General features: G+C 41.3%; 1 protein-coding gene across 1 annotated transcript; it reads left to right on the forward strand.

Moving 5' to 3' along the window:
* The first annotated feature begins 1,668 nt into the window (after window positions 1–1,668).
* LOC311126529 (uncharacterized protein) lies at window positions 1,669–12,881 on the forward strand. The gene is made up of 2 exons (XM_084200524.1): window positions 1,669–2,224; window positions 11,247–12,881. The coding sequence occupies exons 1-2, from the start codon at window positions 1,843–1,845 to the stop codon at window positions 11,900–11,902; spliced, it is 1,038 nt and encodes a 345-aa protein (XP_084056650.1). The 5' UTR covers window positions 1,669–1,842; the 3' UTR covers window positions 11,903–12,881.
* The last annotated feature ends 2,783 nt before the right edge of the window (window positions 12,882–15,664 follow it).

The raw sequence follows: 15,664 nt of genomic DNA on the forward strand, positions 1-15,664 counted from the left end.
AGTATAGACATAGTCTGTTCATTATATACATCTACATGATGTATTGTTACACCATGTAGGAGCAGTATAGACCTAGTCTGTTCATTATATACATCTACATGATGTATTGTTACACCATGTAGGAGCAGTATAGACATAGTCTGTTCATTATATACATCTACATGATGTATTGTTACACCATGTAGGAGCAGTATAGACCTAGTCTGTTCATTATATACATCTACATGATGTATTGTTACACCATGTAGGAGCAGTATAGACCTAGTCTGGTCATTATATACATCTACATGATGTATTGTTACACCATGTAGGAGCAGTATAGACCTAGTCTGTTCATTATATACATCTATATGATGTATTGTTACACCATGTAGGAGCAGTATAGACCTAGTCTGTTCATTATATACATCTATATGATGTATTGTTACACCATGTAGGAGCAGTATAGACCTAGTCTGTTCATTATATACATCTATATGATGTATTGTTACACCATGTAGGAGCAGTATAGACCTAGTCTGTTCATTATATACATCTATATGATGTATTGTTACACCATGTAGGAGCAGTATAGACCTAGTCTGTTCATTATATACATCTATATGATGTATTGTTACACCATGTAGGAGCAGTATAGACCTAGTCTGTTCATTATATACATCTACATGATGTATTGTTACACCATGTAGGAGCAGTATAGACCTAGTCTGTTCATTATATACATCTACATGATGTATTGTTACACCATGTAGGAGCAGTATAGACCTAGTCTGTTCATTATATACATCTACATGATGTATTGTTACACCATGTAGGAGCAGTATAGACCTAGTCTGTTCATTATATACGTCTACATGATGTATTGTTACACCATGTAGGAGCAGTATAGACCTAGTCTGGTCATTATATACGTCTACATGATGTATTGTTACACCATGTAGGAGCAGTATAGACCTAGTCTGTTCATTATATACGTCTACATGATGTATTGTTACACCATGTAGGAGCAGTATAGACCTAGTCTGTTCATTATATACATCTACATGATGTATTGTTACACCATGTAGGAGCAGTATAGACCTAGTCTGTTCATTATATACATCTACATGATGTATTGTTACACCATGTAGGAGCAGTATAGACCTAGTCTGTTCATTATATACATCTACATGATGTATTGGTTACACTATGTAGGAGCAGTATAGACCTAGTCTGTTCATTATATACATCTACATGATGTATTGGTTACACCATGTAGGAGCAGTATAGACCTAGTCTGTTCATTATATACATCTACATGATGTATTGTTACAATAGACCTAGCTGCTTATTGTGATATTATCTGTTTGTTTGACTGATTTCCTGAATGCAGATGTGCAGTAGTATAGTAAGTTTTACATTCTCAATCATTAAACATCTGCACTGATTAACACATGCGTGTCTTTCTAGGTTTCCATATAATATGATTATTTATTGATATTAATAAAAAAATAACTTTTTGTCTGAAAAGAAAAACATTTTTTAACCAGCTGCGCTACCCACTCCAGTCAGTAGATGACGATGTGCGTATTTCAGGCGATGCTGCCAGAGTGTGACGTGTAATCTAGTGGACGGATTATTTTTCAACAACAACAACAACAACTCGGTAGCTTGATAGCCAATTTAGGTGAAACATTGGAGGTCTTTAGACGCTTTCAGTGATTTTTAGCACTGTGTTTTAAACACACTTCAGTCGTATCCACTAGTTACCCTATTTAATAGCATATTTACGTTTTTGTTGTAATTCGTCAGCTAGCTGGCTGGTTAAGTTAGCATTAGCCTAGCTAGCTAACATCCCCGACCATGAGCTCACTAAGCTACTCTCCTCCTGCTAAAGAAGAGGAGGTCTGCTGGATGGAGAAAGAAGCTCTAGTGAAAGAGGAGGAGGAAGAGGAGGGTGTCACAGTAAAACAAGAAGTAGAGGGTGAAGCTGTTACAGTGAAAGAAGAAGAGAAAGACGTTACAGTGAAAGAAGAAGAGAAAGACGTTATGGTGACAGAAGAGGAAGAAGCTTTCAGAGTGAAAGAGGAGGAGGATGTTGGTGTGAAAGAAGACGAGGATGAGCAGGATACAGTTTTTGTAGTGAAGGAGGAAGAAGAGGAGGACATTTTTGGACTGAATGAGAAGGGGGAGATTACTGTCACATTAGAGGAAGAAGAAGAGACTGGAGATCTGATTAACACCAGTAAGTAGTACAAACTCTGCAGTTGTTGACCTAATATGTGGGGTTTTAAAAATAAATGTTGCTGAAGTTCTACACTTGAATATGTTGTTCTGTACTTTAGGAATTGTTAACGGTCGACTTTGGGCAAAAACACAAAAATAGCAGCTTTAAACTGTTACAATGGATCAATGCACCTTCATACCAGGTCTTTACTGGACACTGCAGCTGTTTCTGTAACTCCTGCTGTCTTTAAGTCATCCACCCGCTGCATAATGTCCGTGTCCAAAGGAACAGCTATCCCTCTTCAGACCAATGGAGCCATTGGGCCATGACAACGGGGCATGACAACAGGTCTCAGGAGCTCATCACGGTATCTCTGTGCGTTCAAATTGCCATCGATAAAATGCAATTGTGTTTGCCCATACCATAACCCCACCGCCACCATGGGGCACTCTGTTCACAACGTTTACATTAGCAAACCGCTCGCCCACACGACACCGTAGATGCAGTCTGCCATCTGCCCGGTACAGTTGTAACCGTGATTCATCCGTGAAAAGCACACTTCTCCAGTGTGCCAGTGGCCATCAAAGGTGAGCATTTGCCCACTGAAGTCGGTTAAGATGCCGAACTGCAGTTAGGTCAAGACCCTGGTGAGGATGACGAGCACGCAGATGAGCTTCCCTGTGACGATTTCTGACAGTTTGTGCAGAAATTCTTAGATTGTGCAAACCCACAGTTCCATCAGCTGTCTGGGTGGCTGGTCTCAGACGATCCCTAAGGTGAAGAAGCCGGATGTGGAGGTCCTGGGCTGGCGTGGTTACACGTGGTCTGCGGTTGTGAGGCCGGTTGGACGTACTGCCAAATTCTCTAAAACGACGTTGGCGGTGGCTTATGGTAGAGGCATGGACATTGAATTCACAGGCAACAGCTCTGGTGGACATTCCTGCAGTCAACATGCCAATTGCACGCTGGGCCATTTTTTTGGACATCGGTAAATCAAATCAAATCAAATTTTATTGGTCACATGCGCCGAATACAACAGGTGCAGACATTACAGTGAAATGCTTACTTACAGCCCTTAACCAACAGTGCATTTATTTTTTACAAAAAAAAAAAAAATGCACGGCTAGTTGAGGTAGTTGAGGTCATATGTACATGTGGGTAGAGTTAAAGTGACTATGCATAAATAATTAACAGAGTAGCAGCAGCGTAAAAATGATGGGGTGGGGGGGCAGTGCAAATAGTCCGGGTAGCCATGATTAGCTGTTCAGGAGTCTTATGGCTTGGGGGTAGAAGCTGTTGAGAAGTCTTTTGGACCTAGACTTGGCACTCCGGTACCGCTTGCCGTGCGGTAGCAGAGAGAACAGTCTATGACTAGGGTGGCTGGAGTCTTTGACAATTTTGAGGGCCTTCCTCTGACACCGCCTGGTATAGAGGTCCTGGATGGCAGGAAGCTTGGCCCCAGTGATGTACTGGGCCGTACGCACTACCCTCTGTAGTGCCTTGCGGTCGGAGGCCAAGCAGTTGCCATACCAGGCGGTGATGCAACCAGTCAGGATGCTCTCGATGGTGCAGCTGTATAATTTTTTGAGGATCTGAGGACCCATGCCAAATCTTTTCAGTCTCCTGAGGGGGAATAGGCTTTGTCGTGCCCTCTTCACGACTGTCTTGGTGTGTTTGGACCATGATAGTTCGTTGGTGATGTGGACACCAAGGAACTTGAAGCTCTCAACCTGTTCCACTACAGCCCCGTCGATGAGAATGGGGGCGTGCTCAGTCCTCTTTTTTTTCCTGTAGTCCACAATCATCTCCTTTGTCTTGGTCACGTTGAGGGAGAGGTTGTTGTCCTGGCACCACACGGCCAGGTCTCTGACCTCCTCCCTATAGGCTGTCTCATCGTTGTCGGTGATCAGGCCTACCACTGTTGTGTCGTCGGCAAACTTAATGATGGTGTTGGAGTCGTGCCTGGCCATGCAGTCATGGGTGAACAGAGAGTACAGAAGGGGACTGAGCACGCACCCCTGAGGGGCCCCCGTGTTGAGGATCAGTGTGGCAGATGTGTTGTTACCTACCCTTACCACCTGGGGGCGGCCCGTCAGGAAGTCCAGGATCCAGTTGCAGAGGGAGGTGTTTAGTCCCAGGATCCTTAGCTTAGTGATGAGCTTAGAGGGCACTATGGTGTTGAATGCTGAGCTGTAGTCAATGAATAGCATTCTCACGTAGGTGTTCCTCTTGTCCAGGTGGGAAAGGGCAGTGTGGAGTGCAATAGAGATTGCATCATCTGTGGATCTGTTGGGGCGGTATGCAAATTGGAGTGGGTCTAGGGTTTCTGGGATAATGCTGTTGATGTGAGCCATGACCAGCCTTTCAAAGCACTTCATGGCTACAGACGTCAGTGCTACGGGTCGGTAGTCATTTAGGCAGGTTATCTTAGAGTCCTTGGGCACGGGGACTATGGTGGTCTGCTTGAAACATGTTGGTATTACATGTTGGTATTACAGACTCAGTCAGGGACATGTTGAAAATGTCAGTGAAGACACTGTAGCATTGTGTTGAGAGGCTTTTTGTTGTCCCCAGCACAAGTAACACTGTGTAATGATCATGCTGTTTAATCAGCTTCTTGATAATATGCCACACCTGTCAGGTGGATGGATGATATATGGCAAAGAAAAAATGCTCACTAACAGGGTTGTAAACAAATTTGTGCACAAAAATTCGAGATAAAGTTTTTTTGTGCATGTGGAACATTTCTGGGATCTTTTATTTCAGCTCGTGAAACACGGGACCAACACTTTACATTGTTGTGTTCATATTGTAGTTCAGTATAGGTCTGTTAAACATATGATCACAAACACACACACTGACTGTACCAAAGGATTCGGCTGCATGACGAGGACCGTATCTGGCATATTGGTGTCTGTCTGACGATGTTTCACGTGAACACGAAGCCAATCCAGTTGTCTGACAGTCGGTGGGGGGACACACACCACACCTCCTCGTCTCCTTCACCCTTTTCAGATTGCCAACATACCGGTCCCCGAATCTTTCTCCATGTTTTCTTTTATATCAGTATCGGTGTTCAAAAATTCATGACATTTCCCTCCAGCTGTTGTCTTTAGCTTCCTTGTCTGAATACAATCGAAGGGTTGTAAAGGTTCTCGCCAGCTCACACAGACGCTCCTCCTAACTGGATGTAATTGCGCTTAGTAAATCTCGAAATAAAATGCACAAAAAAGGAAAGATTGCATGTAGTAGAAGCGAATTAGCAGAACGTCCATCTCTTCTGTGTTTCTACCAGAAGTAGCAGAACGTCCATCTCTTCTGTGTTTCTACCAGAAGTAGCAGAACGTCCATCTCTTCTGTGTTTCTACCAGAAGTAGCAGAACGTCCATCTCTTCTGTGTTTATACCAGAAGGGATACCGGAAAATATGTGATGTAGACACAGGGGCGGGACTTCCGTAGCAAAACTCACTCAATACTGCCCCTCAGTCTTCGCAAGGAATGATACATCGGGTCTCAATTTCCAGGTAGAAAAAAACTATGTTGAATGATAGGGCGTATGTCAAGAAGGTGCTCCTTTTTTGACAAAAAACGACATTGTAACACTGCACTACGCTCCATCGGTCCTGTTTGTCTGTAGAAGCCTTTAGTTTATGAACTAGCTCCGTCGGTCCTGTTTGTCTGTAGAAGCCTCTAGTTAATGAACTAGCTCAGTCTGTCCTGTTTGTCTGTAGAAGCCTCTAGTTTATGAACTAGCTCCGTCGGTCCTGTTTGTCTGTAGAAGCCTTTAGTTTATGAACTAGCTCAGTCTGTCCTGTTTGTCTGTAGAAGCCTCTAGTTTATGAACTAGCTCCGTCGGTCCTGTTTGTCTGTAGAAGCCTTTAGTTTATGAACTAGCTCAGTCTGTCCTGTTTGTCTGTAGATCCCTTTAGTTAATGAACTAGCTCCGTCGGTCCTGTTTGTCTGTAGACCCCTTTAGTTTATGAACTAGCTCCGTCGGTCCTGTTTGTCTGTAGACCCCTTTAGTTAATGAACTAGCTCCGTCTGTCCTGTTTGTCTGTAGAAGCCTTTAGTTTATGAATTAGCTCCGTCCTTCGCGGCGCACATGACCAGAATGACACACAGATGAACCATCATAGGCACGTCCCATTTCTGTTAGAAAATTGAGAAAGAGGCAGAGTTGGAGCGTTTTTTGTTCCCAAAACATTATAAATTATATTGTTCTGTAGTGCTTTGTGCAGTCTCTATACTCGACATCCCATGAGAGCACATTTCTTTATTTTTTAAAACGTGATTTGAAGCTCTACGTCATTGTTAAAAAAAAAAATCACAATGGTTTCATTAGGTCCTTATTTTTGTAGTTATAAGATAAGACAGACTGATCTGATTGAAATATCTATGGTGTTATTAGGTAAGACAGACTGATCTGATTGAAATATCTATGGTGTTATTAGATAAGACAGACTGATCTGATTGAAATATCTATGGTGTTATTAGGTAAGACAGACTGATCTGATTGAAATATCTATGGTGTTATTAGGTAAGACAGACTGATCTGATTGAAATATCTATGGTGTTATTAGATAAGACAGACTGATCTGATTGAAATATCTATGGTGTTATTAGATAAGACAGACTGATCTGATTGAAATATCTATGGTGTTATTAGGTAAGACAGACTGATCTGATTGAAATATCTCTGGTGTTATTAGATAAGACAGACTGATCTGATTGAAATACAGTGGGGAAAAAAAGTATTTAGTCAGCCACCAATTGTGCAAGTTCTCCCACTTAAAAAGATGAGAGAGGCCTGTAATTTTCATCATAGGTACACGTCAACTATGACAGACATATTAAGAAAAAATTTCCAGAAAATCACATTGTAGGATTTTTAATGAATTTATTTGCAAATTATGGTGGAAAATAAGTATTTGGTCAATAACAAAAGTTTCTCAATACTTTGTTATATACCCTTTGTTGGCAATGACACAGGTCAAACGTTTTCTGTAAGTCTGGTATTTTGGCCCATTCCTCCATGCAGATCTCCTCTAGAGCAGTGATGTTTTGGGGCTGTCGCTGGGCAACACAGACTTTCAACTCCCTCCAAAGATTTTCTATGGGGTTGAGATCTGGAGACTGGCTAGGCCACTCCAGGACCTTGAAATGCTTCTTACGAAGCCACTCCTTCGTTGCCCGGGCGGTGTGTTTAGGATCATTGTCATGCTGAAAGACCCAGCCACGTTTCATCTTCAATGCCCTTGCTGATGGAAGGAGGTTTTCACTCAAAATCTCACGATACATGGCCCCATTCATTCTTTCATTTACACGGATCAGTCGTCCTGGTCCCTTTGCAGAAAAACAGCCCCAAAGCATGATGTTTCCACCCCCATGCTTCACAGTAGGTATGGTGTTCTTTGGATGCAACTCAGCATTCTTTGTCCTCCAAACACAACGAGTTGAGTTTTTACCAAAAAGTTTCATCTGACCATATGACATTCTCCCAATCCTCTTCTGGATCATCCAAATGCACTATAGCAAACTTCAGATGGGCCTGGACATGTACTGGCTTAAGCAGGGGGACACGTCTGGCACTGCAGGATTTGGGTCCCTGGTGGCGTAGTGTGTTACTGATGGTAGGCTTTGTTACTTTGGTCCCAGCTCTCTGCAGGTCATTCACTAGGTCCCCCCGTGTGGTTCTGGGATTTTTGCTCACCGTTCTTGTGATCATTTTGACCCCACGGGGTGAGATCTTGCATGGAACCCCAGATCGAGGGAGATTATCAGTGGTCTTGTATGTCTTCCATTTCCTAATAATTGCTCCCACAGTTGATTTCTTCAAACCAAGCTGCTTACCTATTGCAGATTCAGTCTTCCCAGCCTGGTGCAGGTCTACAATTTTGTTTCTGGTGTCCTTTGACAGCTCTTTGGTCTTGGCCATAGTGGAGTTTGGAGTGTGACTGTTTGAGGTTGTGGACAGGTGTCTTTTATACTGATAACAAGTTCAAACAGGTGCCATTAATACAGGTAACGAGTGGAGGACAGAGGAGCCTCTTAAAGAAGTTACAGGTCTGTGAGAGCCAGAAATCTTGCTTGTTTGTAGGTGACCAAATACTTATTTTCCACCATAATTTGCAAATAAATTCATAAAAAATCCTACAATGTGATTTTCTGGATTTTTTTTCTCAATTTGTCTGTCATAGTTGACGTGTACCTATGATGAAAATTACAGGCCTCTCTCATCTTTTTAAGTGGGAGAACTTGCACAATTGGTGGCTGACTAAATACTTTTTTTCCCCACTGTATCTCTGGTGTTATTAGGTAAGACAGACTGATCTGATTGAAGTATCTCTGGTGTTATTAGGTAAGACAGACTGATATGATTGAAATATCTATGGTGTTATTAGATAAGACAGACTGATCTGATTGAAATATCTATGGTGTTATTAGGTAAGACAGACTGATATGATTGAAATATCTATGGTGTTATTAGGTAAGACAGACTGATATGATTGAAATATCTATGGTGTTATTAGATAAGACAGACTGATATGATTGAAATATCTATGGTGTTATTAGATAAGACAGACTGATCTGATTGTAATATCTATGGTGTTATTAGGTAAGACAGACTGATATGATTGAAATATCTATGGTGTTATTAGATAAGACAGACTGATATGATTGAAATATCTCTGGTGTTATTAGGTAAGACAGACTGATCTGATTGTAATATCTATGGTGTTATTAGGTAAGACAGACTGATATGATTGAAATATCTCTGGTGTTATTAGATAAGACAGACTGATCTGATTGAAATATCTATGGTGTTATTAGGTAAGACAGACTGATATGATTGAAATATCTATGGTGTTATTAGATAAGACAGACTGATCTGATTGTAATATCTATGGTGTTATTAGGTAAGACAGACTGATATGATTGAAATATATCTGGTGTTATTAGATAAGACAGACTGATCTGATTGTAATATCTATGGTGTTATAAGATAAGACAGACTGATCTGATTGAAATATCTCTGGTGTTATAAGATAAGACAGACTGATCTGATTGAAATATCTATGGTGTTATTAGATAAGACAGACTGATCTGATTGAAATATCTCTGGTGTTATAAGATAAGACAGACTGATCTGATTGAAATATCTATGGTGTTATTAGATAAGACAGACTGATCTGATTGAAATATCTCTGGTGTTATTAGATAAGACAGACCGATCTGATTGAAATATCTCTGGTGTTATTAGATAAGACAGACCGATCTGATTGAAATATCTCTGGTGTTATTAGATAAGACAGACCGATCTGATTGAAATATCTCTGGTGTTATAAGATAAGACAGACTGATCTGATTGAAATATCTATGGGGTTATTAGGTAAGACAGACTGATCTGATTGAAATATCTATGGTGTTATTAGGTAAGACAGACTGATCTGATTTAAATATCTATGGTGTTATTAGGTAAGACAGACTGATCTGATTGTAATATCTATGGTGTTATTAGATAAGACAGACTGATCTGATTGTAATATCTATGGTGTTATTAGGTAAGACAGACTGATCTGATTGAAATATCTCTGGTGTTATTAGATAAGACAGACTGATCTGATTGAAATATCTCTGGTACCACATCATATAACCTATATTATTACAACCAACTCATGTCTGATTTCAAATGATGAAGAGGACAGAATCAAGACATGGATCAATAAAATGTTCTATAGAAACTGTCCACAGGTTATTGAAGCAATAAGACATGAGAACCTGTGGATTATCGTGAAGAACACACAACTAAGGGCTGATTTTATGCATGATACAAAGAGGAGTGCCGGGGGAAAAAAACCTTAATAGTGTGTTATTCATAATAACTTGGGTTTGGCTTCCTTATTGGTTTCATAGAATGGTCATAATTATATTATTTCTAAATTGCAACTTTGGTCGGCGAGGCAGATGGCAAGGTTTATACAACTCTGTTCCAAACCAAATGCTAGGCTAATAATGGGGTTAATAATGTCCCTCTGTTCCAAACCAAATGCTAGGCTAATAATGGGGTTCATAATGTCCCTCTGTTCCAAACCAAATGCTAGGCTAATAATGGGGTTCATAATGTCCCTCTGTTCCAAACCAAATGCTAGGCTAATAATGGGGTTCATAATGTCCCTCTGTTCCAAACCAAATGCTAGGCTAATAATGGGGTTCATAATGTCCCTCTGTTCCAAACCAAATGCTAGGCTAATAATGGGGTTCATAATGTCCCTCTGTTCCAAACCAAATGCTAGGCTAATAATGGGGTTCATAATGTCCCTCTGTTCCAAACCAAATGCTAGGCTAATAATGGGGTTAATAATGTCACTCAATATTTATTTTTGGCTGAACTACACTGCTTGTAACGACTATATGCTGTCTTCTTATACACGTACCACCTAATAGGATTTTGTTTTATTTTGTGTATGTGTGAGTTAACTTTTGTTTTGTCCTCTAAACTGGCCATCCCATCCAACAGTACAATGAATGTCATTGTTTGTATTGCTGTCTCTTTTACTTTATTTTTATTGGAAAATAATAAACATATTATAAAAAATAAAAAAAATAATGTCCCTCTGTTCCAAACCAAATGCTAGGCTAATAATGGGGTTCATAATGTCCCTCTGTTCCAAACCAAATGCTAGGCTAATAATGGGGTTCATAATGTCCCTCTGTTCCAAACCAAATGCTAGGCTAATAATGGGGTTCATAATGTCCCCATGCTGCTATACCTTTTTCCAGTGGAGGTTAGTTTATGAACGGGCTGTGGGACAGTGGATGTTTAGGGATAATTCAAATGGAACTGTTAACAGGTATTATTACCAGTGGATTATCGTGAATAACTAACAGCTACCAACCAATCAGCATCCAGGATCCAAACTACCCATTTTATAATGAGGGATATAGACTGGATTAAAGGTCCTAGGGAGACAGTTTAATAATGTGGAGGTTTCATTCAGGTCTCTCTGTTTAAATAAATACTCTGTTTGTCTTTGACAGGAGAGATACCAGACTCTCACTTTGACAGCGGGAAGAGTCCTTCATTGGAACCAGACCCAGAGACGCCCAAACCAGCAAGACCACACCACTGCTCCCAGTGTGGAAAGAGATTTACCCATTTAGGGTATCTGAAATCACATGAGAGGAGGCACACAGGAGAAAAGCCTTACCATTGCTCCCAGTGTGGAAAGAGATTCTCCATGTCAAGTAACCTGAAAAAACATGAGAGAATACACTCAGTAGAGAAGCCTTTCCACTGTTCCCAGTGTGAAAAGAGTTTTACACAGTTAGGGCAACTGGAAAAACATAAAAGAATACACACTGGAGAGAAGCCCTATCTCTGCTCCCACTGTGGAAAGAGTTTTACCCAATCAGGTACCCTGAAATCACATGAGAGAACACACTCTGTAGAGAAGCCTTTCCAATGCACTCGGTGTGGAAAGGGTTTTACCCAGATAGGGAGCCTGAAAAAGCATGATAGAACACACACAGGGGAGAAGCCTTTCCAATGCTCTCAGTGCGGAAAGGGTTTTACCCAGATAGGGAGCCTGAAAGGTCATGAAAGAACACAACACATACAGGAGAGAAGCCTGATCACTGCCCCCAGTGTGAAAATTATTTGTATTTATCCGGTTAGGGCACCTGAAAGAACATAATAGAACACACACAGGGGAGAAGCCTGTCCACTGCTCCCAGTGTGGGAAGGATTTTACCCAGAGAGGTTAGCTGAAAGAACACATACAGGGGAGTAGTGACAGGGAAGTGAAGTTTTTTTTCTCCAAATAGCTCTGGATAAGAGCGTCTGCTAAATGACATAAATGTAAAAATGTAAATGTTTTCCAGCCAATTGTGTCAAAAATAGGTTCATTACTCGAGGCTTTGATCAACACAGTGTACACTAGTGGCACCTGCTGGTCAAAATCATTTAGAGCAGGCAAATTATTATAGAGGATGTCCCATGCCCCCGTAGCGTGTGCGCAGCATTTGTTGCCTTCTACCAAACCAATACCAAACCAAATCAGGTGGAAACTAAGCTTCAGACGTCATTGATCACATGCTTCTACTAAGCTTCAGACGTCATTGATCACATGCTTCTAATAAAGCGATACATCAGCACACTGCTTCAAAGTAACCTGCTTAGTGATTTAGACGCATGCCTCAGGGGGGGGCTCCGGCATCAAAACTAACATCACTACAGGGGAGAAGCCCCGTCACTGCTCCCAGGTTGGAAAGGGTTTTAGATACTCAGGATGAAAGAACAATGCTATCAGTGTGAAAATATTTATTTTTCACCAGGGTTCCTGAAATCACATGAGAGAACACACTCTGTAGGGAAGCTTTACAACTGCTTTCAGTGTGGAAAGGTATTTACCCAGCTAGGGCATCGTACAGACCAATGAGATAACGCACACAGGGGAGAAGCCTTACCCATGCTCCCAGTGTGGGAAGAGATATTTAATGTCATGGACTTAAAGAACAAACACAGTAGTACCACAATTGTCTCATATTTTAGACTGTTTTTTGTTTATGTCAAATGAAATGAAAAGGAGTACAAAGCGGACGTTTTATTTCAAAACGAGCTGAATATGGAGTCAATTTCAATGTATACACACTGTTATTAAATTGTCATTTTCTAACTTTGGCTCTGTGTTTCATGTGTGTGTGTGTGTGTATATATATATATATACAGCTGCGAAAAAAATTAAGAGGCCACTGCAAAATTATCAGTTTCTCTGGTTTTACTATTTATAGGTATGTGTTTGGGTAAAAATTACATTTTTGGTTTATTCTATAAACTACTGACAACATTTCTCCCAAATTCCAAATAAAAATATAGTCATTTAGAGCATTTATTTGCAGAAAATGACAACTGGTCAAAATAACAAAAAAGATGCAGTGTTGTCAGACCACGAATAATGCAAAAGAAATAAGATAATGTTCATTTTTAAACAACACAATAGTAATGTTTTAACTTAGGAAGAGTTCAGAAATCAATATTTGGTGGAATAACCCTGATTTTCAATCACAGCTTTCATGCGTCTTGGCATGCTCTCCACCAGTCTTTCACATTGATGTTGGGTGACTTTATGCCACTCCTGGCGCAAAAATTCAAGCAGCTCGGCTTTGTTTGATGGCTTGTGACCATCCATCATCCTCTTGATCACATTCCAGAAGTTTTCAATGGGGTTCAGGTCTGGAGATTGGGCTGGCCATGACAGGGTCTTGATCTGGTGGTCCTCCATCCACACCTTCATTGACCTGGCTGTGTGGCATGGCGCATTGTCCTGCTGGAAAAAAACAATCCTCAGAGTTGGGGAACAATGTCAGATCAAAAGGAAGCAAGTTTTCTTCCAGGACAACCTTGTACGTGGCTTGATTCATGCATCCTTCACATATCTTCCCAATTCCAGCCTTGCTGAAGCACCGCCAGATCATCACCGATCCTCCACCAAATTTCACAGTGGGTGCGAGACACTGTGGCTTGTAGGCCTCTCCAGGTCTCCGTCTAACCATTAGACAACCAGGTGTTGGGCAAAGCTGAAAATTGGACTCATCAGAGAAGATTACCTTACTCCAGTCCTCTACGGTCCAATCCTTATGGTCTTTTGCAAACCTCAGCCTGGCTCTTCTTTGCTTCTCATTGATGAAGGGCTTTTTGCACGACTTCAGCCCTGCCCCTAGGAGCCTGTTTCGAACCGTCCTCGCCTTGCACTTCACCCCAGCTGCCGTTTGCCATTCTTTTTGTAGGTCACTTGATGTCATCCTACGGTTGTTGAGTGACATTTGAATGAGTTGGCGTTCATCCCCGTCAGTAGAGGGTCGTTTTCGCCCTCTGCCGGTCTGTAGCGTTGTTGTCCCCAATGTCTGCTGCTTGACCTTGTTCTTATGAACCGCCGTCTTTGACATTTTAAGGAATGGAAGCAACCTGACGCTCACTGTATCCCTCTGCCAGTAAAGCCAGAATTGAACCTTTCTTTTCCTCACTCAAAACTTTCCTTTTCAACTCTTTTGGCATGGTCAATAGTTATTTTTTGATTCATATTACTTTTGAGGTACTATTAGCACTGTTTTTGCCATCCAGCTGGTCCTATTGCAAGAGGATAGTGATGACCACAGCAGTGGTTTTAATACTTTTCCTCGTTTAATAAGATTTGGTTCATGTGATCACCTAATCAGTACCTAATTCAGTAGAATGAGGTGTGCCTGTGTTGGAATTCAACAGACACTGGAATGGAATGGCCGTCATACATGTGTACATGGATATGAAGCCGTCTAGATCTAATCTGTATGATATTTTACATGGATAAGAAGCCGGTCCTCTGTATCTCAGCTGGTAGAGCACGGCGCTTGTAACGCCAAGGTAGTGGGTTCGATCCCCGGGAACACCCATACACAAAATGTATGCACGCATGACTGTAAGTCGCTTTGGATAAAAGCGTCTGCTAAATGGCATATTATTATTATTATATTATAAGCCGTCTAGACTAGATCTAATCTGTATGATATTTTACATAAAAAATGTATTCGACCTGGCTGAGCTGTTGTTATTGTCTGAGTTAATTTTGTTTCTTCCCCTATAGTGAAAATACACTACACCTACAACCTCGGGATTCATATGTTCTCGAAAATCTACCAAGATTTCCAAGAGTCCAGGGAAATACCGCAAAAAAATCGGAAGTGCCCGTTTTAAAGCGTTTAAAAAAACTTTGTGGTGTTGAAAACACAAAACCATGTTGAAGTGCCCAAAGTTGATTATGCTTTGCTTGTTGGTTGTGGTGCATTGGCACAGAAACCTGTTGGTGGAAAATTTAAATTGCATATATTTGATATAATTGTAAGGAATACTATGGTCACATCTTACAGTGTGGCTCTGTATGCTTAGTATACTGTAAATGTGAAAAAATAACAAACAATTTATTCCTATTCAGCTTCTACATCTGCATCGAGGCAATTATTATCTGTAAGAAGTGAGGAAAAACCTTACTTTGAAATGAATTGTTATGAGATTGAATTGTTATGAATTGTTATGAGATTGGAGCCCCTAAGACCATCACAAGCTTTTACAGATGCACCATCGAGAGCATCCCGTAGTGCTGTATCACCACCGCCTGCTATGGCAACTGCACCGCCCGCAACCACATGGCTCTCCAGAGGGTGGAGCGGTCAGTCCAACGCATCACCGGGGGGCACACTGCCTGCCCTCCAGGACATCTACAGCACCCGGTGTCACAGGAAGGACCTCAGCCATCCGAGCCACGGCCTGTTCACACCATCTAGAAGGAGGAGACAGTACAGGTGCATCAAAGCTGGGACCGAGAGACTGAAAAACAGCTTCTATCTCCAGGTCATTAGACTGTGAAATTGTCACCACTAGCCAGCCTCCGCCCAGTACCCTGCCCTGAACCTTAGTCACTGTT

This window comes from Coregonus lavaretus, assembly GCF_964263955.1.
Source record: "Coregonus lavaretus genome assembly, contig: HAP1_SCAFFOLD_129, whole genome shotgun sequence".
In the NCBI taxonomy this organism is placed as follows: domain Eukaryota; kingdom Metazoa; phylum Chordata; class Actinopteri; order Salmoniformes; family Salmonidae; genus Coregonus; species Coregonus lavaretus.